General features: G+C 41.9%; 1 protein-coding gene across 4 annotated transcripts in view; it reads right to left on the bottom strand.

Moving 5' to 3' along the window:
• INPP5A (inositol polyphosphate-5-phosphatase A) overlaps positions 1-25,769 on the bottom strand; it is a 227,122-nt gene that overhangs the window by 5,759 nt on the left and 195,594 nt on the right. For all 4 annotated transcript variants that reach the window (XM_081912811.1, XM_081912813.1, XM_081912812.1 and 1 more), the window contains 2 exons: positions 19,834-19,907; positions 5,743-5,854 (listed from right to left, as the gene is read on the bottom strand). In XM_081912811.1, the coding sequence (XP_081768937.1) occupies positions 5,743-5,854; positions 19,834-19,907 (186 nt within the window). The remainder of the gene's footprint in view (positions 1-5,742; positions 5,855-19,833; positions 19,908-25,769) is intronic.

Here is a 25,769-nt window from a genome sequence, read left to right as displayed (position 1 = left end):
AGTTCTTAAACTCCTATTTTTCAAATCCACAATTAAATGCCTTAATCGATTAGGGGCACTGATAAAGTGATTAATGCTTTCAGCTCTAATCCTATTACCAGATTTGGTATCAACCCTGTTTAGATCTAATTAGGGTCTTCTGTTGCACAGAATTGGAAACACTGAGGAAAGGAAATGGATTTAACCCCCCACCCTACATGTGGTCTTTTATGAAATACTGTATATTTCCCCCTCCATCAGATATATCAATAGTAAACATAGTATGTTTGGGATTCCCAACCAGATCTACTTAAGAATGAAAGCTGGAAACATCTGAATCAATGGGAGGCTTGCTATTTATTTAAATGGATTTTTGGATTTTTACATAAAAAACCGCCTCTCAAAATGAGAGGTGAATGAACAATATCCCCATCGCTTGATTTATTTCCACTCTGTTCTTCCCTGGCACTTTATTCCCTTTATCCTCCTCTCTTCAAACAAATAATGAAATCGACACAGCTTTTGCTACTGCATCGACTATTACATCGAAACGCTGACCATCTTCTTTGTTTATCTAGCATAATGACCCTGCTAAAGCAATCACTTAAGAGGGAGGTAGAGAGACTGGCTCTGACTTGCAATTTCTCAGGCTGGTTAAACTGCGAGATAATTAAATCTGGAGCCCACACCCTTCTCCCCAGATCTTCCATACATACATACATGCAACCGCAGCTGTGCTTGCAAATAGTTTGCCATCCTCATTTATTTCTGATGAAAAACAGTCAAGCTTTCCCTCATCTGTAATCAGTCAAGTTTGACTGGGCAAGAACTTTATATATAAACAGCCGCATTTGGGACTATAAAGTTAAAACTGAATTATCTTTAATGCAGTAAGAAAACTTAAGGTCATATTTGCTTTCTAGCATGCTTGCCTGGGAATCTATCTCTGTATCTCTCTCTCTACACACACACACACACACACACACACACACACACACACACACACACACCCTCCCTCCCTAACCTTCTGCAATTGTATGCATGAACACTTTCCAATATTTCAAGTTCATAATGCCACCGCCATCGGAAGTGGAGATACATTCATCAAAAGCGACTTGATAATTTACAAAGGCAGCGTCAAATTGTGGATTTTCGAGTGCATAATCTTTAGACAGATAAACAAATTACAGCAGCGCACAAGCAGAAACACGCTCCACTCAGCTGAGCATTCATTACGCCATGCTCCCAGGCAGTTCTGTGACTCTCGAGCAGCGGGCAACCTTTGGTGTGTTAGGGCTCAGCAAGCATAAAATAACATGCTGGGGAGGTAACCGACCGTGGCATGATAAATGAGGTTGTGCTAAAGCTGTTTACAGCCCCATGTCTGTACAATCTGTAAGGAGCCTACTGCATGGAGTCTGGTGTTTTGGGCTCCTTGCTAATTTGGGCACGGCTAGAAGCTCTTGCCCTGTACAAACAAAGGAGCCCAAATCTGCAAGAGCTAAACTTGCTTTTTGGATGTGGTGGGGAGAAACACTGGGTGAGGCTCAACTAAGTTTTACTCAGACTCATTGAAAGCAATGTTTGGTAATTTTAGGGGGGTCTACTCTCAGTTGAATACCACCCATTACTTCTACATTCACACAGCACTTTGAAAACTAGCAGAGCACCTTACAATTTTGCTTGTCCCCATAAATTGACTGGGGATGTAGGTGACTATTATTCCCATTATACAGATAAGAGAACTGAGGCCAGGGGATAGTGACAACCCAGTGGCTTGTTCTGGCAGGACTCCTGTGCAATTAACAGCTATCTTACCCACCTTGCAGAAGTTTAGCAGGTGTAACTTTCACCAGATGCCCTGAAAATCTCTGTGTTAAAATTTCTGCCTTGCCTGCAGGCACTTTGAAGACACTGAAGCAGCACCAGAGTAAGGTTTCCACCGTACTTAATCTGACATTGCAAAATTAGCTGCCAGTCGAAAAAAACCCCCAGATTTGTGTTGCGGGGTTAAACTAGCAGCTGTAGGAGATCCACAGCACCTTTGTGACTCATGGCTGCCACATTAATCCGCAGATATCACATAGCATATCTTGGGAGTTCTCAGGTGTTAAATAAATGTAGCTTTTAGAGTACTGGTGTCTTCTAAATGCTTGGTCAGTGGATTAGAAGAAACAATCCTGCATATGCTTCCACTGAAAAATGTATTATTTTATTTTCAGCACATGTTTTAATTCACAATATTTATTTTGCTTAGTGGTCCAACAAGATAGGCCACCATTGTTCTCACGCTACAGATGGGAGAATTTAGGCTGGAGGTGACACCCGAAGCTGCACAGTGAGTGACATGGGTGGGGTTTGATTCCAAAGTTTAAGTTATTATTTATTATATTTTTAAGGTCTTTGTCCAACCATTGTTCCCAGGGGGGTATCCAAAAATAAAAAACATAATAGAACTATCTAACTCACCGTTCCAGTACAAAATACTAGCAATATAGAAATCACAGTGACAGTCAACCATCTCTTTAGTCTACAAAGGCCAGCTGGAAAAACATACGTCTTTAACTGTGAGAGTCAACAGTATGATGCAGCAGCAGCAGCAGCAAAAAAAATAAAAAATAAAAATAAAATAAAAATAATAATAATGCAATTCTAGGTTGTATCAATGGAAGTATACTGTCAAGATAAGGGAGGACATAGTACAGTGGTGCCCCGCAAGACGAACGCCTCGCAAAACGAAAAACTCGCAAGACGAAAGAGTTTTCCGTTTTTGAGTCGTTCCGCAAGACGAATTTCCCTATGGGCTTGCTTCACAAGAAGAAAGCCCATAGGGAAATCTCCGGGGACCTCTTTTAAATGCTGGCGGTGGGGAGCAAAGCCTTTCGCCCCCCTCCGTCCTTCAGAAGAGGTCCAGGAAGGCCGGCGGGGGCCGAAAGGCTTTGCTCCCCACCGCCAGCATTTTAAAAGCGGTCCGGGATAGCAGGGAATTGCGCTGCGCTTTCCCGCTATCCCAGACCGCTTTTAAAATGCTGGCAGTCGGGAGCAAAGACTTTCGCCCACCACCGGCCTTCAGAAGAGGTCCTGGACCTCTTCTGAAGGCCGGCGGGGGGCGAAAGTCTTTGCTCCCCCCCGCCTGTCTTCCCGGGACAGCGGAGACTTCTTCGCTGTCCCGGGCGATCTTAATATGCTGGCGGGTGGCAGCGAAGCCTTCGCTGCCGCCCGCCAGCATTTTAAGATCGCCCCGGGACAGTGGAGAAGTCTCCGCTGTCCCGGGAAGGCAGGCGGGGGGGGGGGGGAGCAAAGGTCCTGGACCTCTTCTGAAGGCCGGTGGTGGGCGAAAGTCTTTGCTCCCCCCCGCCTGCCTTCAAAAGCCGTCAGGATAGCGGAGAAACGGCAGAGAAGTCTCCGCTGTCCCGGGGGCTTTTAAAATGCTGGGGGACGGCAGCGAAGGCTTAGCTGCCACCCGCCAGCATTTTAAAATCGCCCCGGGACAGCGGAGGCTTCGCTGCCGCCCGCCAGCATTTTAAAATCGCCCCGGGACAGCGGAAAAGTCTCCGCTGCCCCAGGGGCTTTTAAAATGCTGGCGGTCGGTAGCAAAGCCCTCCTGTCCCCGGAGCTTGCGGGGCGGGAGGTGGGGAGAAGGGCTTTTCTTCCCACCGCCAGCCTTCAGAACAGCCTTCTGAAGGCTGGCGGTGGGAAAAAAGCCCTTGTCCCCCCCCAGCCTTCAGAAGAGGTCGGGGGACAGACTGTCCCCGGACCTGGTCTGAAGGCGGTTTCCATAGGAACGCATTGATTGATTTTCAATGCATTCCTATGGGAAACCGTGCTTCGCAAGACGAAAAATTCACAAGAAGAAAAAACTTGTGGAACGAATTAATTTCGTCTTGCGAGGCACCACTGTACCACTGTATTCTGCCTTGGTCACATTTGGGAGTACTACATCCAGTTCTGGCCATTACAATTTAAGAAGGCTATTGGCAAGCTGGAACATGTGCAGAGGAGGGCGGCCAAGATGACAAAGGGTCTGGAAAGCAAGCCTTATGAGGAATGGTTGAGGGAGCTTGGACATTTTTTAGCTTGGAGAAGACTTAAGAGGTGATACGACAGCCAACTTCAAATATCTGAAGGAATGTCACACAGAAGATGGAGCAAGCTTGATTCCTGCCGTCCCATACCCGAACCAGTGGATTCAAATGACAAGAAAGGAGATTCTGATTAAGCATTTGGAAGAACTTTCTGATTTTAAGATCTGTTAAACCATGGGATGGGCTACATAGGAAAGTGGTGGGTTCTCCTTCACTGGAAGCGTTTAAGCAGGTTGGAGGACCAGTTGTCGGGGACTGTTTCCCGCGTCTGACACTGGAGGTGAAACATAGCCATCATGGCTAGTCATTGTTTGATATCCTTCTCCGTGAATTTGTCTAATCCTCTTATATAGCGGAAGTGAGTTCCATAGTTTAACTATGTGAATAAGTACTTCCTTTTATCTGCCCTGAATCTTCCAACATTCACCCCATTGGATGTCTATGAGATTAGTGTTATGAGAGAGGGAGAAAAACGTTCCCATCCCCTTTTTTCCATGTCATGCATAAATTCTTATAAACTTTTACCCTGTTACTGAATGGGAAAAACATATCACCAATGGGAGGAAGTGCCATAATCGGGAACCTAAGATCGCGTAAGCATAATTGCTCCCCATCTTGTTAGCTGGCTGTTGTGTATAGTTTGGCCAGGTCCCCCAGGATATGCCTTCATGTGTTTACAGCGGGAGCGAGGAAGGAGGAGATGTGCCCAGAAAAGAATAATGGGAGGGCATCTGGGCTGTGTTCCTAATCTTGTCAAATCAGGCCCATGAATGGGACGGTGAAATAAAGGAAATTTCCTGGAAGTCCCAATTCATTAGAATGCAGTGCAACCTCATTTGTTTGAATAGCCTAGGGGACGTTCAAAACATTTGGATAATATGTGGGAGTGCTATGTACATTGGATTGCACTGATGTGGAATTATATAGAGTGTGCACCATGAATGGATTCAGATAAGGAGACCTGGCTAACCCAAGATAAGTTAAGAACGTCCTAAATGACAAAAAGATTTAAAAGCAGGTAGGGCGGAGGAGCACACCCTACTCTCTATCTTTTTAAAAATCTTGGGTCATCCCCCCCCCCCGGAGCACAATCCCAGGGTTTGCGTTCTGTGGTTCTGTCCACATCCTTAGACACAGCTTGACCCCCTAACTAAACATGGTGACTTGCCACAGATCCTGTGGCAAATAACCTTGGAATAAGGAGCCAAATGCTTAGCAAACAACTAAGAGCCCAATGGAAGTGACTTTTGTAAGCTATCTTGAAAAGTTCTGGATGGAGCATACAAGGTAGGTGAAATGATTAGTACATCAGTATCTGATAATCATTGGATTTTTGCTAAGGATGACTGAGAATCCAAGGAGCGTAAGCTTGTATATCCAGTGCTGCTGTTCCACTTGCACAGTGGGATTTTCACTGAACGCCCAGTTGTTCTGAGCTTTCAATAATAGATCCTGATCTCCAAAATATGAAGGCTGGAAACTTGTTCAAAAATGAAACCATATGCCACCATATTTTCTAGCAGGTTCGAGGCACTTTTCAATAGTCAAAAGCAGGGGGCAGCAACCTAAGGCCCATGGGCGGGAAGTGGCCTGCGGAGCCCCCGAACAGAGCTGCCTGCAAGACAAACCTTGCTGACCCCTGATCAAAAGAGTCCTACACTTTCAAGTCAGCGCTTACCTTTAGAATCAGCTCTTTGGCAGAATGTGACATTAGGATCCTGTCACACCAAGCTGGGCATCTAGTGTTCATATACTGCATTCCCTGGCTACAGTCTTCACTGTACGGATAGCTGTGGGGACAGGAAAACACCAAACTCAAATGCAACATCTGTTAGCAAAAACTCACAAGTTTTACCAGGCAAATTTATGTAACAAAAACAAATACAGGTGCTTTTTCTTTCCATGCTCACTTCTAATTTCTTGCAGGCCCCCCCCCCAAGTTTGTAATTGTATTGCATTGCAATTTGTTGAATTGTTTTATTTTTCAAACTTTATTTTGAAAGCCACCTTGGGAAGTTGATTAAGCAAAATAGAAGTACTTTAAAATAAACAAATAGAAGTGCTTTTAAATAAATAAGCAGTACAATGAGATTATTTCTATTTGTTTAGGGAATGATGTTAAGTCACATGCTTAGTACATTTGTGTGAAAAGTAAAAACATTGGAAAGATGCATTTTGAAAAACAACAATAAATAGATAAGTATTTTTTAAGAGTTGAAATCTATTCTGCTTATTGCTAGATTGGGGGAAAAATGGGATTGTAGAGGTCTTCAAGATGAAGGTTTTAAAATAAGATTTGTGGGATTGAAACAAAATCCTTTCATGCTTGAAGAGAAACTTATTTACCATCCTACTTGGCGTGATATTATGAAACTGAGATGCATAGCTCTCCACCAAATGGGTTTACAAGCTACACTGCCATTAAAAAGATTAGCCGTGGCAAACAGCCAGCTAAAGTATACTGAATGTATTGGAACAAACCAGTGAACTCAGTACCTTTTCCACCTCATCAAACCTAACAAGACTCATTTTCAAAACATATTATGAGAATTCAATTTGCTGCTTCACTGCCATACAGAAGTACAGCTTATTTCTGAGTGTCCAGGGGAGGCGTTGATGATGTAATATTCTTGCGAGCAGAAGCTTTGTCTGCAATTTAAGGGCTGACTTTTGCAGGCAACCTATTAATGTAGCTCTCCTTTTAAGTTGTGCATGAACCTGACATAACAAAGACTACTTTTATATTAGAGAAGCTGTGCGAATCAATCATATTCTGTATTGTTCACCCCTTAATTTTCACAGTATTAACTCCCTGAGATTGCAAGCGTTAAATCTTCACGCTGAGCACATACAGCTACCATGAAGGCCTAAACCAGTTTATATGTACATATATCCAGTATATATACCCAGTGCTATTCACATTTCCTTAAATGAGCACTGCTTTAGAGCAGAGACTCCCAGCACTTCAACCGGATCTGACCACACACGGAAGTCTTATGGCCATTATTAATAGTAGACTTAAGAAATAAAAACACAGCTATGCTTGACTTTGACAAGCTGAGAGCAATGGTTTACAAAGGCGTTTTGGGACTTCCTATTACTGTGGCACTGTCCTGGACCTCTACGGCTTGGCAGCTTGTCCACACCCATTCTGATTAGCTCCATGGCTTGTTGGTCTCCAAAGATGCACACTTGCAACAGTCCTGACACATCCAGGGTAGCCATGGTTTTCTCATGGGTATTCTGGATAAATTGCTGCCCTCCAAAATTCTTAACTGGGAAATGGTGAGTTTTATGTGGTTCCCTAGTAGGGAAGAGGGATCATGGGTCCATGGTAGAACGCTTGCTTTGCATGAAGGTCTCAGATTCAACCCCTGAGATCTCCAGTTAAAATGACCAGAGAGCAGGGGATATGATGTCAGGAGCTCGGCCTACACTTGAGTAGGACCCTGGCAGAGACACATGCCCGAATGGCATGTTCTCTCCCTCCTGGTCAATCGTTCGGGAGCTTCAAAAGCTTTCTTCAGCCTGAACATCACAGGGACTGATGCCAACCGACACCAGCACACTTAGGGACCCGCAGAGTTGCGCATCATGAGTAACAGACCTCAGCAACTCAGCATTTTGGCTAATCTACTTTATTTACATATAAACACACATGGATCTCTGCAACATGGCTCCCTCTCTCTCTAGCATCAGACAGCAAAGAGAAAAAGAACAAAGGACCATAGTCCCAACTTCACGGAACCCAGTAACACAAACATCCTGTCTCCATCACTTCCCACTCTGTGGAGTCAAAACACACACCATCATGTGATAGACAAAAATCCCATGACTGCAATCATGGAGCAGGAATTCTAACATATGAAAGAGGGTTGCCTGAGATCCTGGAGAGCAGCTGCTAAAACTGGGCTAGCTGTACATCCAGTGTATTTTCACAAATTGTCCAGTCTGCTATAAAACTTATTCCTATGTTTCTGTGTTTTGCTGATAACAGCGGAGGAAGCAATGAACAAGGTCTCTTACAAGAAAGTAAATTTTAGTGGTTGTGAGACAGCCAGGATGAGGAAGTCAGTCCCCCACCCTCCCCATCATGCCCATCTCCTCCCTAGGGTCCTCCTACATATATCTTAGATATGTGTACACATAAAAGCCTTCTTCCAGTATAAAACAAACACTTGGCTGCCTTTGCACATCATGGTAAACCATGGCTTCCATTTCAAGTAGGCGCAACAGACCATGATCTCTGGCCTAGTGCTACATATGAACTGGGGACTGTGGTTGGATTCACTGCAAGCTAATCATGATATGAAGCCAAGGTCTGTTTTTGGCTTACCAATTGTGGTTTATCTGAAGAGAAACAAACCATGGCCTCAGGTTTAGAAGTAATGCTAAGCCAGGAGTTGTGGTTTGATAGGAGCAAAGTGGGAGAGATCTCTGCATTCATGGCAAACCATGGTTATCTGTGATGAGATGACCTTCCAAGAGGTTCAAACCAATAAGAATTCTGGAAGAGCCCAGGTTTGTAACAAATCTAGGCAAATATCTGAATGCGTGTGTATTGTTTGTCCATGGTACCAAATGCTAATTTGGTACCATGGCAAACAAGACACACAATTAAAGAAAACCGTTTACTAACCAAAAGGTTCATTTCACAACTTGGCAACTCCCATAAGGATAGTTTCTGAGAAAAGTCAAATGACTTGGGCTTTATTGTTGTCTTGCGCAAAAATTGCACACCCTTGCACACATATTGTGCTGTCAAATGCCAATTTTGAACTTCAGCATTCCATTGCTATTCAGAGAGGAAGATGGCAAAAGAGCAACAAAAGAACCCCAAAAGAGCAAAAAGAAGAAGATGGCTGCATGACTAGCCCTTTTACAGGGTCTACTAGGGTCATGCCCCTCTACCTGGTGACATACACGGGGAAGATGCTCCAGAACAGGTAATGACAGGAAGTCCTCCCTGTCTGGAGCAACATTCCCCTGTGTGTCCACTCTAGGAAACAGGAAATGTTGTATTTGACTGCTTCAGTGAATGATATATCCCACAAAAACTACTGTAGATTTATATAACTTGGAATTTGAAGATACAGTAGTATATCCCAATGGTGTATATCAAACGGGATGATACATTTTAAGCTTTATTTACTTGATGTACTAAAAGAATTCTGATTTCACTTTGAAGTACTTTTGCAGGGTCAACATCTGATGTAATGCCTGGTATAATGGACACACATCATGAACCCAGGATCTTGTGACTATAAGCAAATGTCTGCTGTGCTTGAATTGCATTAAATGAATGAAGTCCAAATTGCTAACTCCAAAACAATTGGAGGAGCTGGAGAAAAAGAATAATGAGATATTCACCCTGATTCAAAGGAGATGCTACATTCTCTGCAATTTTTTCGAATCTTTTTGGACTCTGTGCACATCAGAGACCTTTGGAGTTTGGCCAAGACGGAAATGTACCTCCAATGAAATCACGGGATGGTTTGCTATTGAGTTCAGTGGAAGGTGACTTTCACCTATTGTCAACAATCCTGTGGCCAGTTACATGTGGATAACTTACTTTCAGAAGGAAACGATAGGTTTCTAACTTGGCCTGCAACCAAGTCATAATCTATTTTAGTTTAGTGCAACCCCCTTGCCCCCAAACAGATGTATTTTTAGATTTCAGGGAAGACTTTTGTGTGCAGATTCTAAAGGGATTCTGTAATACTGTCACCTTCTAATCTTCCTAGGATCATGGATTGCCATGGAATGCTATGCATTCTTCATAAGCGAGGTCCTGATTTTGTCTTAAGGTAACCAGGATGCTTGTTAATACGTCATTTGATAGGATTGTGCGGCAAATGTGGAAAAGAGCCATTTAAGAATAATCATAGCTAGCTGTTCATAGCTAGACACCCAGTAAATATTTCCCACGGATTAAAGTACTAATTAATATTACTATATCTGCAGAGCCTCAAGTGCAAAAAATCCAAAGCAAACCAGTCTGTTGATGCAATCAGCTTAGTTCATTTGAAACATCTCTCTTAGGCAATGGCTATAATTAATGAGCCTTCATCATGTGCTCATCCTTTGCATCAGGTCAAGCTGTAAGATACACTTCTGTTGGAATAAAATTGACCAATCTGCACTGGCTAAAGTGCTAATATTTCTGATCCCCTGTTAGCTAACTGGCCACGATGTGTATTTCATTTGAGCAAAATCAGGAGGGCAAACAAGGCTTGCAAACATAAGAGTTAAAGTACAATGAGTTAAACAGCTGCCGCTTGCAAATAGTAGAACACCACCATGGTGACCAAGCTAACAATCAGAGTCAAAGGTCACAATAAAAGAGGTGTGTATATGTGTGTCAGCCAGGCAATTTGGCAGCAAAGGGTAAGGAGGATAAATAGGTCCTGAATCATTGTTTCACATAGGGTTACATACAAAAAAACAACAACAAGGTAGACTTATTCCAAGTACAGTAGTAGTTTTTATAGGCCTGTATAAAACATTTGTTATGTTGCAATGAGCCTGAACAATTGCCTCTTGCTGCATTAGCTATTTCTAGTAGTATGGATGCAATGGAATGTTTCCATTTAGGGAAAAGACGACTAAGAACTTCCTTTTTGCTGCAAGATGGCAGGTTACTTGTCCTTACCCTCTTCTTGGTACATGAAATCTGCTCATATCCACACCACACACTCGTGAATTGCCTGGGTGACTGTGTCAATGAATGTTAATGTCAATAATGCCTTTCCTGGATTCTCTTAGGGCATGTTTAGTTAGTTGTAATGGCCATAAAGGTTGGAACAATAAATATCAACTATACTATATTTAGCCTGCTTAGACAGGAATAACAGAAATTAGTATGGCAATATCTTCAACTTTGGGTCCACTAATGTTGCTGGCCTACAACTCCCATCATCTCTGACCATTGGCTACGCTGGCTATGGATGATGGGAGTTGTAGTCCACAGCATCCAAAGCACTACAGATTCTCCAGTCCTGTTCTAAGCGTACCAACACAGAAAATTAGGTTTACTTAACCCTTTTATGCTGGAAATAAGCACTTTACTAATCTCATATTGTGGCAAAAAGGGATAGAGCCACTCTACAAGTCAACTTAACCATTCCTTGGCTGTTCATCATGGCCATTTTTTTTAAACCTCTCCACTATTGCACCTGGAGTTATTGTAAGATCTCCTCCTACAGTGAGAGAGTTCTTGCAAAACCTGGACTCTGGCAGTGCTGACAGGGGAAGTTTCCACACAGAGAAACCAAGGAGAAGAAAATAAAACAGCAGTTGTTTAATAACCTCATGCTATCACTGGTAACACGTGGAGACTAAATACAGCACCCAGGTTACGACAATCCTATTCAGACACTCATAATGGGCCTTAAATAAACAGGCAAGGAGAGGGGAACATGCATGAGTGCTCTACATCTGCCCTTTCTTCCCCATTGGTCTTTGCATCTTCAAGGATGACTTGTCTACAGCAAGGAAGCATCCTGTACTTGTGGAGGCCTCTGTGCATTTTGGAACCCTGATTTTCCTTGGGGGTGTGGTTAAGAGTGCTTCTGCATGATGAATGCCTGAACAATGCTACTGAGAAAGGCAAATGTGTCCGTCCATCTCCCCCCCACCCCAATCAGGAAAAAAAGGACATTGCTGTATTTCAGAATGACCTTGCTTTACGCTGCTCAGTGCAGTGCAGAGAAAAGAAGAAATGTGATGGAATAAAGCCCAAATTCTTTGGAAGGAGGGGACAATAGGAAAATAAGCCAGTTCTCTCTACAGAATAGGTCTACAGAATATACTTCTGCTAGGAAGCTACCAAGAAATCCAGACAAAAAATGCCACAGCTATGAATGAGATTTGACCTGTCATTCTTGCTTAGATGTGTCAAAGCAAAGAAATTGCCAGCGTTGGGTGGGGGTGTCTGCTGAAGGAAGGGGTTTATGTGGAATTCACAAAGAGAAGAGAAGATATCTAAGACACGAACATATGTCCAACCAGTAAATTACATGACAGCCTAATGCAATGACAAACAAGAACAGGTCACTTTTAAGAGAATGATTAATACACGAGATTACTGTGCATGCACACTTATCTGAAAGCAAACCTTGTAGCTGGGTGTGAACCCCTGGCAAGTCAGCTCCTATCTCTGCCACACAACAGCTACAAGAATAATTATAATAATTAATAGAGAGAGGTGATAAAGTTAACAATTGCCCACCTGTATCATGGCGAACCACAATGTCCTTATTTCGTTTTTCACACCTACCACCTTTCCATAGTGATTACAGTCTACCAAAGACCTATTTTCAGCTTACCCTGAGCTTGCTGTTTGTTTAATGTCAGGGTGTCAGGTGACTGACAGAACCTACAGCGCTCAAAAGAATTAGAGTCAGTTTCTCGCCGCTAGTACAGCAGAAAACAAGAGTGTGTTTAAAATGAACAGGCCTCACCATTTGCTATATAAAAGACCCCCCTCCCCCAACCCCAACCCCGAGGTTCACCAAAGGGATGACTTTTCAGGTGTCAGTGCTCACCAATAAATCAGAAGTGGGCTGTACTGGTCCTTGTGCCGGCAGGCGTTCAATTGGGGCAGAGACAGGACTTGGCTAATAAACACATCCATCCTCTCTGTCAGTTAATGCCAACTCTTAGTGGCTTGGTTTGCATATACTGCTAAGCCATGGTTTATTAAGCTATGGTTTTTTAAACCATGGCTTAACTGCCCAGCAGCTTAACTATAGTTTGTTTACTGCCAACAAACCATGATCTTAAACCATGGCCTGCCATTGGTTTATGACACTTGCTTTGCTTTGATTATAGTGTTACGTGCAAACCCAGAACTCACCCTTAACCATGGCTGCCCACCTCAACCAAGATGTTTACCAAGCTATAAAGTCATGAGTAACTAGAAAACATGCCAAATCTTGGAAAAACCTTGGTTGATTGTCTGTGGGACCAATCGCGGTTAACATTTGCTTTGTTAATAAAATCATGAGTTAAGAAAACCATAGCATAGTTAGTGTTATGTGTGAAGCAGGCCATTGAAAAAGAGAAAATATCATCCACACAGGTGGTTAAGTACCTCTTGAAGGTCAGAAACATACACATGGCTCCAGTAGACAACATCCAGTAATTAGCATCACATCTTTTCACCATTAAGATAACAGTGAAAATATGGCCATGGGAGAATACTGGGGGCATGCTAAGCTTCACTCTCAGTTCATGTGGGTTAATCAATAGATGCCCAATAGACATCTCCTGTGTGCCCTTCTCAACTCAGTTCTGTCTGAGAATGTGACCAGGAGTCCTCTCTGCAGAAACCATTTAAAACCATTGTCCTTGAGAGCAGGTGCAGCACTAGGAGGTCTGTTCAGTTCTGTTTGCCTTGCTATGTAGTCTCTCATTTCTTTATGAAGAAGTAGAATCTACCAGGTGAGAGCTGGGAGGGTGCACCAACTTTTGTGTGGCACAAGGGTTAAGACGCACCTCCGATAGAGTCTTTCTTCCACTTTTCCTCTCTGTTGTCTTTCTTTAGTGTGCTTGTGTTGTTTTCTCCTTTTTATATGTTTATTTATATTTGTTTGGCTCTTATTGTATTATATGTTGAAAAGTTTCCATTAAAAAAACTGAACAAAAAATGAAGAAGCAGAGTCTAGAGATCCAAGCGAAGTCTCAAAATAATGTGTAACCGTGGAAGGACTTGCCAGAAAGATGGCAAATTCATGTACGACATGAAAGGAAAGGCTAGCGCTTTGGGGGTTGTAAATCCTCTTGTTGGATCCTCAAATGAGGGCAATTTCCACAAGTGACCCTGAACTTCAATTTTGAATGTACATAAATCAAATTAAATATAACAGAATTGATTAGAACATACATATGCCTTAACAACGATGGCTTTATCTTTCATTCTATATCTTATTTAAGTGCATTGGCAACCTTTAAGAAAGATGCAATTTCATTTGAGAAACATTTCTCAACTTGTGCTCCAATTTTGGGAGTGAAAACCAAGGTTCAAATGATCCAGGAGAAGAATAACATCTGGGCTGGATGTGAAGAATCCTTAGGTAGATGCTAATCTTGATCCACAAGAGAGCCAGTGTGGTGTAGTGGTTAAGAGCGGTAGTCTCGTAATCTGGAGAACCGGGTTCGTGTCTCCACTCCTCCACATGCAGCTGCTGGGTGACCTTGGGCCAGTCATACTTCTCTGAAGTCTCTCAGCCCCACTCACCTCACAGAGTGTTTGTTGTGGGGGAGGAAGGGAAAGGAGAATGTTAGCCGCTTTGAGACTCCTTAAAGGGAGTGAAAGGCGGGATATCAAATCCAAATTCTTCTTCTTCTTCACATAGCACCAAGCAGTTGAAGAGTCTTCTTGCAATCAAACAGCAACATGCTGGAAAGTTCAGATACAATTTTGATGGTTTTCCTGATGCAAAAGTTAACGGCCACTAGCACAGGGCTTACTTCATTTGTTAATTTAATTACTTGATTGTGTATTAATGACCATGAAGTATTGCCTTAAGAACTGTTGATGAGACAGGTACAAATCACATATAATTTCCAAATTACTGTTAGAAAGTAAAAAAAAAAAGCGAAAAAAGATGAACATTGTTGTTAGCCTAAATAGCATGGTTTCAATTATAACTAAAAATTAAAAGACAAGAACTGACTTTTTGTTGTGGTTTTCCCCCCAATGAAGCTATAACTTTTTTTTTTCAAATTATGTTTCCCAAACCTAAAAAGAGTGAGCACTTTGTACAACATCTCCGGAATTTGGACCACAGCTGTAAGAATGGATAAAGCCCAAAGTTAAGAGCTTTTGATGGTCATTGATTACAATACAGTTTATAATGTGCTTCACTTTTAAATTCTCCAGGAACAACAACAACAACAACAACAACAACAACAACACAACCCCTTTTTCCTCCTGAGAGCTAGAAACAGAAGAAAACTTTAAAAAATGTATTTCTTACATGCAGGCCCAGGGACCTGCAATTCCACCCCTGCCCCAAACAAATCCTAGTATTCAAATGCCATGTTCAGTAAGAACAGACATCTAGAAACGTACTTCATTTTTGCTCTCTGTTAGATAGCGATTCTTGACTAAAGTTTTTTCATTGCTAAGAAGGGTTAAAGATGTCAGTAACTATTTCAGCAATCAACAGAACAAGAAAGAAAGCACAGTATAACAAAATCATCACTTTAGGATTCACAGGAGAAACAAACCAGTACAAATATATAATAATTAATATTACTACTGGGAAGCACAACATATATACTGTAGTTATGGACACTGTTTTCGGGGGATTTACAGGGAGTGGCAGCTATTTTCAAAATCAGAGCAAGAGTACAGAATTTTTTCTTGTAAGCATAGTGAAGATTCTAAGCAGAAATAGGAAAACAGATTAACTCTGCCGTTGCTCTGTGCAGACCCATATCATGAGCTCCTATATTAGTACCTGGAAAACACAGACTCCCTCTCTGCCCTGATTTTTGTGGTGTTGGTCATTCTGCTAGTTTTGGGAAATAATATACATGTTTTATAAAAAATTATTTGCGCACCACCTTTTGGCCTTCAAAGTGCCCCTGGGGAAGTTCTAACAATATATATATAGTCCAGCATATTTTAAACCTTGAAATGCTGCATATGCAGCAATCGAGCCAAATTTTCATTGCAATCGTATACATGTCTACTCAAAAGTAAGCCCTATTGTGCTCAATGGGACTTACTCTGAGTGAAGTGTCTAGAGGACTGTAGCCTCAAAACCCTGTTGGCTTTGCTGGGGGAAAGCTAAGCATGTGCTAAAGCTGCTATCAAAACCACCAGGTTTAAAAAGTGCTTCCATTGTGCTTATTGAATCTGAAAGATAATAGTAAAAAGATCTTCTTTAAATTGCCTTAAACAACGTATAAAACTTGAATCCTAAACGGCAGCTCCCAAACCAAGAAAATGAATGGATCACCTCAAAAGATTGCGAGTTGGTTTTTTATGAATTAGTTTTGGGGGAAGGGGAAACACCCCAAACCCTCTCAAAACACTACTCTCCTTCCCTCTCCCATTGCTTGCCAAAAGTCTAGGCGCGCCATCGTCTTTTTTTATTCAGGTCCCAGCGTATTTACTGCCTCCTGTACCTAAACAAGTCATCTTGACTCTTCTTGTCAGACCACTGGCACTTCATCACAGCAGTGTCATGGCTCTCTGGCTCCAGGACCACCACTAACACGGGAAAGCCAAATTCATCACGAGGGTGTGCAGTGTTCAAAGCTGTCACGCCTGCCCTGACGGATGACTTCTTGAGGGTAAGTGATATGAATTTACAGCTTGTATCGCATTCTTGAAACCAAAACGCAAGTCAGGGAGAATGCAACTTTCTTCAGGGTACATTTTCCGCCGCAAAGAAATTTAAGAGCGCTACTATTTCTGGATAGGGTGACTGAGAATTCTCCAAGCATTCACCTCTTTGGCTCTGTTGGTTTATATACCTGTGATCATTTTGTCAGCTGCTTTGAGCGTATTTAGAAGTGCCTTACAAATGTTTCAAATAAATAATGCCCCTTCCATAATTAGAAAGGCAAACCCGTTTGCTGCTGAAACCATACTTTATCCATCTTTAATGGCCAACGGAGGCGATTACAATGTGTTAAGAAGCAACTCAGTCATTGACACATTCTCTTTTCAGTTTAGTATTTCATTTACTTAGCTGGCAAAAGGACACAGACTGACAAGGAACCAAAATACTCATTGCTTTGAAGCCCATTGAATTTGATGGGTCGAATTTCCAGGTAAGTGGGGTTAAGATTGCTGTCGCGATTCCTGCTCAGACCACCACAACAGAGGCTCTTATCTGAGAGGAAGGATGAGAGCTTCCTCATTCAGAGCAGCTGTATCTTGGGGGAGGGAATTACTGACATCTTTCAGTCTCTGTTCCCCTGACTTAACCCACCTCATGCCATCCTCCAGTTCCTCTTCCTTGTCCATATCAGTCTGGCACTCTATGCCTGAGCCTGGCGACGTCTCAGGACTCATGACAACTGCAGTCTTAATCCATTGTGCATATTTGCCTTACTTAAGAAACGCATTTCAGTCACATTTCTTCATTCTGCCTGGTAAAGGAAAGCCCTTAGAACGGGGTAGGCAACCTAAGGCTCGGGGGTCGGATGTGGCCCAATCGCCTTCTCAATCTGGCCTGAGGACGGTCCGGAAATCAGCGTGTTTTTACACAAGTAGAATGTGTCCTTTTATTTAAACTGCATCTCTGGGTTATTTGTGGGTGTTTTTACATGAGTAGAAGGTGTCTTTTTATTTAAAATGCATCTCTGGGTTATTTGTGGGGCACAGGAATTCATTCATTTCCCCCCCAAAAATATAGTCCGGCCCCCGACAAGGTCTGAAAAAGGTTGCTGACCCCTGCCTTAGAACATGGTGGCTCTTCCATGAACTTACAGGGCACTCGCCTTCCTCTGCATCCCAAAATATACTTGGCACACTTGATTCTCTCGCTACAGTTTGTTATGTAATCACTGTTTTACGGACTGTCCCCTGTTCATGATTTATTCCTTTTTATATAGTTTGGACAGAGCCCTCTCATCCCATAATGTGAAGGCACACTCATGCCTTCAATTCCCAAAAAGCTTATGGTGACAAAGATGCTTCTACATGATGGAATATTCTGAACTATGCACCCAAGCTTTTTGCAGTGTCCATTCAATGTGGTCCTCATCAAAACACCATCCCATACCCTCCCACCTATTTACCATTTCTATGTTTCTGCTTTTATTTCTTGTTGTTTAGAAAAAGGATTAATGCAACTTTTCCTCTCAACTCCCCCAAACTCTGGAGTGGAGTTTGCATCTGATGAGTGAGTCTTCTCCTATTTGCAAGGGAACGGGTGGCGCTATGGTCTAAAGCACTGAGCCTCTTGGGCTTGCCGATCGGAAGGTTGGCAGTTCAAATCCCTGGTGTGGAGTGAGCTCCTGTTGCTCTGTCCCCGCTTCTGCCAATCTAGCAGTTCGAAAGCATACCAACATGAGTAGATAAATAGGTACCGCTGTGGCGGGAAGGGAAATGGTTTTCTGTGTGCTCTGGCACTTGTCACCGTGTCCCGTTGCACCAGAAGAAGTTTAGTCATGCTGGTCACATGACCCGGAAAGCTGTCTGTAGACAAATGCCAGCTCCCTCGGCCTGAAGCGAGATGAGTGCCGCACCCCACAGTCAAGTCTGACTGGACTTCACTGTCCAGGGGTCCTTTACCTTTTTTTAGCTTCTCCTATTGGGAAGCTTTAAACAAAACAAAATAAGGTGCAAATCCCTCAGTCGGTATTTCTAAACAGCAGGTATCTGTTTTTGTCTCTTGAGATAAAACATGTACCTGCTTTCTTCCAACTTCATTTTATGCTTTGTGTGAGAGAGTCTGGCAGGAGTTCCAGTGTGTGGAGGGCAGAAGCCCAGTGAAGAGGCCTTTCTCATATCATGAGTGTGAAAAGTATAAGGGTTGCATACCCCTAAAGCTGTCCCTCGTGTATTAAATCTACTTCTCTGAGGGTCTATGAATACTGAGCTTATCGAAATGGAAAACAGCCTTGTGAAATTTATTAAAGTGCACATTTTCACTACTGGAAGTTAGGCCATGCTAACTTAAGAAATAACAAACCTGTTCTTTAGGAAAAGCAAAGTTCTCTTTGATGTAGATAGTATACACCTAAATATAAAAACAAGAGCTAATGCTCTTTGGCACACATCTTCTATCTCTTATACAAAGGCCCCGAAAGAACACATTTGGGCTGAAATGCTTTGAGCTATTAATAACAATTCATCAGCATAATTCGATATCTTTCTTTTTGTTGGTTCCCTTAGCTGGCTAATGATTATAACCACTCTTAACGCTTTTAGAGATGGTTTCTTGTGTGCACCAGCACATGCATCCTATGTTTTTGACTACTCCACAATGAACATCATTTTTTAAACAACAACAACAACAACAACCGTATAACAGAAAACACTTAAAAATATAAGCCTGTCATTCATACAAATAATGGATTGCCTAAGTTCTCTTGCAAAAATATCTATTATATGGAAATTGAGTTAGATGTTCTCCAAAAACAAGTTACAGATAAAATCTCTTCTATTTGGAAGTTAGGAAAAATTTGGAAGAAGGGGGGATGTTGATAGGCAGAGATCTATTCAACACAAGGTGTTTAAGGGTACATTGTTACTTTTATAATCTTAAAGAACTACCAGTCTATTACTACTTAAACTAAAGCTGAAGTAAAATTATAATACTAACATTAAAACTTCTGTTAATGTGCAATTGGCTCTGAATTCTCATTAGGCAAGAGGAATTACACCAAACGCTTTCACTTCATTGCAAGAGTTCCACAGTTCACTCTTCAAGATTGGTGCAATATAGGTTATTTTTGCCCCCTTTAGGCAGGTATCATAATAGAAACCTTTATTTCAGGGGGAAATCACATACCTGTAGTTCTAGAACAGTTGAACATAAACATGAGAAAATCCATGCTGGTAAGCAAATTTAAAGAAAGGAGAACTATAAGACTTCTAGATGATTAACAGTATCCATAGAAAACATTCTGGCCTTAATCCAGAGAAAACTGAAACTACAGGACTGGATACAGTTTCTTTTGCATTCCCAACAACACAAACTTTACAATGAATGGCATTCTAGTTCTCACTTACCAGATTTCCAAAGTGTGCTTAGAGTTAGGATGTTAATTAAATAAACCACTTGCATACATATCTTACCTGGGAGGAAACGAAATGTCCAGTTCATATAATTTGTCTTTAAAGACTGACAGCTCTTTGTCAAATTCCAAAAGCTAATGGGGGAAAAAAGAAACCAGAATTAAAACAAATAAACCCTTGTTTTCTTCAAAAAAGGTAATTGTTGAGTACATTTTAAGCTGCAATACGTACACTGCGATAGGTTTCACGCTATTGTTAATGTTTTGCTTTATAATGCTGTTTTGTGATTTTATTATTTTATTGTACACTGATTTGGGGAATTGTCATGAAAAACGTAAATTTCAAAACAAAATAAATGAAGAAAGGAAAATATGATGCTGGATTAAAAGTATTGTGAACAGGTCCATTATTATTATTATTACTATTATTATTATTTATTATTATTCTGGGAAAAAGAAACACTTTTAGCAATGAGCCCTAAAAACACACAATATGAATTTCTTATGAATGCTCAGAAAGTGCTCAACTTTGCTTCTATACTAGGGGCCCACCATGTGGGAATTAGCTCAGAATTGTTAAAGAAGCACTAGTTTTACTTTGTCGGAGGTAAAACTAATTAGCTGTTCAGAATATTAATATATAGCAAATTAAGATGCTAATCACTCAACAAAATATGCTCATATGGTGGTAATATTAGCTGCTGTACTCTTCTACCTGGAAAATAAGTTATGATAAAAACATAAAAACAAGAACCCAAACTGTCATCTTAAAATTTACCTGCAAAATAAAACCAAACCACAAGGCTATGCAGAACAGCCCCATTTGACCACAAAAGCGAGCAATATTCCTATTCAGCTATTCTGAGGCAGTCACAATATTATTTATGTATCACTTGATACAACACATGATTATTTATAGAGTTGTGTTCCTAGGCGGCAGCAGTGAAAACACAATACTAGAGACAGATATTAAGCCAGCTTTAATGTACCAAGAGAAGCATATGAACCCCCTGGACAAAGTTTTCCCCCCTGCAGATTGTAGCTTAACATTGTGCTCCGAAGCCAAAAAACAAACACCCTCTTCATAAAAGAACAATACTAGTAGTCTATATTTCAAAACAGGAGCTATCCTGATGGGTATAAAAAAATAATAATCTTTGTCCGAGAACCAAGACCAGCATCAAGTCCGATGTGCAAATGAACCTATAGTGCTACCGATCCATTGCTGTAAATGCCACTTTCGGTTTTGACAAGCATGCCATCAAAAATAGCTCTCCTTATAGAGCCTGTGTGTTTACTCCCTGTTCATTAATCATGTCCCAACTCACAGCTGTGCTGATACCATTGTATGAATGGCAGAGGTTCCGAATGAAATTAGATTGTGTTCTTCTTTCCCCTCCGCTCTGTCATAAATCATTCCTGAAATGTGCAATTAGCAGCTACTTGTACACATTAATTATCTGTGTGAAAAGCAGATACCTGAACCACCTGCACAACTGATTAGCTACCCTCCCTGTGGCCCACCCATTTTGTCTACAATCTCTGCAGCGCCACCAACCACCTATTGAGGCGGATTTTTGTCGGTGTACGAATATGCGCCCACAGGAGCATGAAATGCCACTCCTTCCTTTCTTGCATAGCTCATGCCAAGGAGGAAAAAAACAGAGAAATGGTTTAAGATGCTTTATATTAAAAAAAAAACCTTATTGCAAATGTGTGCAAATTATGAGAATTTTAAGGCAAGCAATCTACATCCAAAAGCATTTTAAGTGTTGTCTAATCCCTGAGGCGCCATAAAGGCCACGTGGACTTTGATCATGGGACTTTGGAATAAAACAAATCAGTCTAGAAGATGATCACACAATGGTCTGGTTTATATGCACCAGCTTATGGATTAGCCCAGAGACACGAGCTTCAAGCTCCTGAGGAGGAGATTGTAACTGCTTTACTCCTCCCAACACATGGTTTCGTGTGTTGTTTGAACCTGGGTTCATGGCTTAGTTCAGGCTTCCTCAACCTCAGCCCTCCAGATGTTTTGTGACTACAATTCCCAGCATCCCTGGCCACTGGTCCTGCTAGCTAGGCATCATGGGAGTTGTAGACCAAAAACATCTGGAGGGCCGAGGCTTAGTTCTCCCCAGACTAGCCCCAAGCCGATACCAAGGTTTGTTTTTAGTTTACAGCTCTTGGTTACTCTGGAAATAGCTCAGCCATGCCATGCCTTAGGGTGGCACAGCAGCAAAATGACTGGGGAGGCGCAAAGCGGCCCCAATAGTAAATCCACTACAACTCTCTGGCACAATTTTGTTTAGGCAAGCCTGCTCAGATATGTAGAATGTTTACTCTCTTTTCAGCTCATCGCTGATTTTAATGATTACGTGAATGTTCTAAAAAGCTGATAATTTTATTTTATTCCTTTTGTAGACTGCTTTGAGGGTTTCTTTCTTTCTTTCTTTCTTTCTTTCTTTCTTTCTTTCTTTCTTTCTTTCTTTCTTCCTTCCTTCCTTCCTTCCTTCCTTCCTTCCTTCCTTCCTTCCTTCCTTCCATCCATCCATCCATCCTTCCTTCCTTCCTTTCTTTCTTTCTTACAATCGAGCAATATATAAATTGTGTGAAATAAATAATGTCCACGTTTGGACTTAGTGTGATGTGCAAACCCGACCATTATAAAAGTTGGGGTGAGCTGTGGGGACTGGACTCTTCCTCTTCACTCCAGCTCAAATTTCTCCCAACAACCTTAATCAGTGTTTCCACTTAACTAAGGTTTGAAACAAGTTTCCCTCATTAGATTTAACCATGGTTAATGTTAGTGCAGCTGTACCGTGGTACCTTTGGGTTATCAACACTTTGCAGCTGTACAGTGGTAAACACTTTGGGTTATCAACACTTTGGGTTACAAACTCCGCTAACCTGGAAGTAGTACCTCGGATTGAGAACTTTGCCCCAGGATGAGAATGGAAATTGTACGCTGGCATTGTGTTGGCAGCGGGAGGCCCCATTAGTGAAAGAACGGTTTGGGGTTAAGAATGGACCTCTGGAATTAATTAAGTTCGTAACCCGAGGTACCACTGTAGTACAAAACTGTAGTTAAGGCTGGCAGTGCAGGGAGACTCTAAGGAGAGGCGAGGCGCTGGAGACAGAGAGAGCATGCAGTCCCATCAGAGTAGCAGAAACAACAGTAGCCAGAAGTCTTAGAACTGCATCAAGTCCTCTGATTTCACAGCCCTTTCTTTGCATATGATACTCATTCTGCAAGTGTTGATTTGTGATTCATTCAACCATAGTACAGTAGATGAGCAGGTGCTACTCAAAAGCCCTGCAGATACTGCCTTGTTTTTGTCCAACAGTTTGTGAGCACTGCACAACCCCAATGGGTGCATTTCAACAGAACACTGGATTTTGTCCCATAATATTCAGTTCATCTATGGAACTGGTGAAGTGCCAACATGGTGTTTACATATATAATACGACTAATCAATAGCATCTATTAGCAGTTGTTTGTTACTACATTCAATGCATCTTTTGTTAATAGAAATGAAGAGTGAAATCCTGTTTGTGTCTACTCAGATGTAAGTTCGCTGGGTTCAATGAGACAAGTGGGTATAGGACTACAGCCTCATGGAAGTATGGTGCAAAACTGCCTTTCAATACAATTATGATGGAGGGGAAAAACACACTAGGCCGCAGTCCTAAGCCCACTTACCTGGGAGTAAACCCCATTAAATTCTTTGGAACTCCTGAGCAGACATGGCTTAATGTATGTTTACAAACTGACGGTTTTGAAGCATTTCTGTGAGAATTTTTTTTATCTAAGAAGCCAAGACAAAAGAACATTTTGAGAAAGGAGGGCTGCTTGTAAAATATAAAAATGCAAAAGACAGAATAAGCAAACAATGCTTCATAGAACACAATGGTAAAGAATACTCATTGAGAATTCCAGAGGCTGGGGGGAGCTAAATAGCTGCATTGTCTTCCTAGATGAATTCAAAATATCTACAGTGTGTACATCCAGTTTGCTTTGTTATGACAATATTCAGGATCTGACAGAAAGGCCAGGGCCTATATAAGGGTTAACGGTGGTTCAGACACTTAGCTCCCAGCTCTTTCCCCAGTAACAGCCGCAGACATTTCTGACATTTTTATGTACTGTGGGTGGTTGCTTGCTTAGTTATGTGCTGTGTATTGCAGAGGAGCTATTGATATTGTTGTGACACAGATGACAGATAACAGGAACACAATTGTGCTGGCAGCCTCCTGTAGCCTCTCCCAACTCTTTAAGGAGCGGGGACATCCTTACAGCTGCAATGCTGCTTACAAAACCCAAGCGCCAGCTGCTGGAGGGACACGATAGGCATTCTTACTGTTATTATTTTGGGCAGTTCTAGTACAGAGAGAGGAAAGCTCAGGCCCAGAGGCCAAAGTCTATCTGTCTGGCTCTTAGGACCCTCATTCAGCTGCTCTTCCTGCTCAGCCACACACCCCTCTCCAAATGCCAGCCAAGTGTGTGGCGGCGGTGACAAATTAAAATGTCATGTCTCGGATTGTTAGGAAAGGGATCAAACATAAAATGAACAGCATCGTGAGGCTGTATGAAATTTACGCCGCTGTCATATTTGAAGTACTGCGTGTACTCCTTCTTGCCTGTTCTCAGTAAGCCAGGAGTCATCTGTACTTTAGAACTCAAGGACTGCTTCTGCCCATATGAATTGGCTCGGACCCTGCCACCATCATCCTAGGCCTTTCTTTGTAGGTCATCTCTGTGAGAGGTCCGGGCGGTGGTAACATGAGAACGGGCCTTTTCTGCAGTGGCTCCCCACTTGCAGAATGCTCTTCCCAGGGAGGTTCGTCTAGTGCCTTCATTACATATCTCTCAGGTCTTTGGCTAATTAAACAATCTATGTTCTCGAAGCTGCCAACTTGAGTTTGAGCTACCAACTTGAGTTTGCAGGAGGCAGTGGAAGACAGGAGAGCCCGGCATGCTCTGGTCCATGGGGTCACAAAGAGTCAGACACGACTAAACAACTAAACAACAACATGGCCTTTTAAACTGTTTGTGTGTTTGTGTGTTTATTGTTTCTTGCCGTGTTATGTATTTTTGTGTTTTTTTATATTCACTGTGTTGAAGCATATTATTTATGAGGGAAGGCTGAATTATTTTGAGTGCTTTAACTCAGGGGGAAAAAGACAACTAACAGCACAACCCTATGCATGTCTACTTACAAACAAGACCAACTGTGTTCAAGACAAGTGTGCACTTAGTTCTTTGGGGGGGAGGTCTCGCCCCTCCAAACACTAAGAACTATAAATTATTTAGCTGGTTATGTGTTTAAAAATTTGGTTGATCTTTTTCTCTATCGCTCACGACAGAGGTTTATATATAAGAAAAGAAACTTATGCACAGTGTGGGGAAAGTTACCTTTTCCTCCCACTCATGAGATTTGAGAAATGAGCCACCCCGAGGAATTGATTGGCAGTAGGAAAAAAAGAAAAGAAAGAAAAGAAAGACTTCCTTGCACAATGCTTAATTCATTTATGGAATTCACTGCCACAAGTTTCGGTGACGACGACCACTGGCTTAGATAATTTCAAAAGGGGATTAGACAAGTTTGCAGAGAACAAATCTCTCAATGGCTATCAGCTGTGATGGCTATAGGGTAACTCCTCATTCAGAGTATTGGAAGACGCAAGAATTACCCACACTGGAAGAATGGCAGACGAAAGTGATCGACTTCATGGGATTGGCAGAAATGACCGGCAGAATCCGGGACCAAGAGAAAGAGACGGTGGAGGAAGATTGGAAGAAATTTAAAGTTTATCTTAAGAACAGTTGTAAAATTGCTAAGTGTTAAAATGTCAAGGGGAAGGAAGATGCAGAATTGCAGCTGAAACTGTCTGATAAATTAAGATGAAACTGAGAAAAAATAAGCTACAAAGTATAATGGGGCTAAGGGGTTGCTGAAAAACTGTAAAATAAGGATGCAGAGAGGGGGAGGTATG

Source organism: Podarcis melisellensis (assembly GCF_964234715.1).
Source record: "Podarcis melisellensis genome assembly, chromosome: 5".
Lineage (NCBI taxonomy): Eukaryota > Metazoa > Chordata > Lepidosauria > Squamata > Lacertidae > Podarcis > Podarcis melisellensis.
This window is presented reverse-complemented; position numbering and strand designations above follow the sequence as displayed.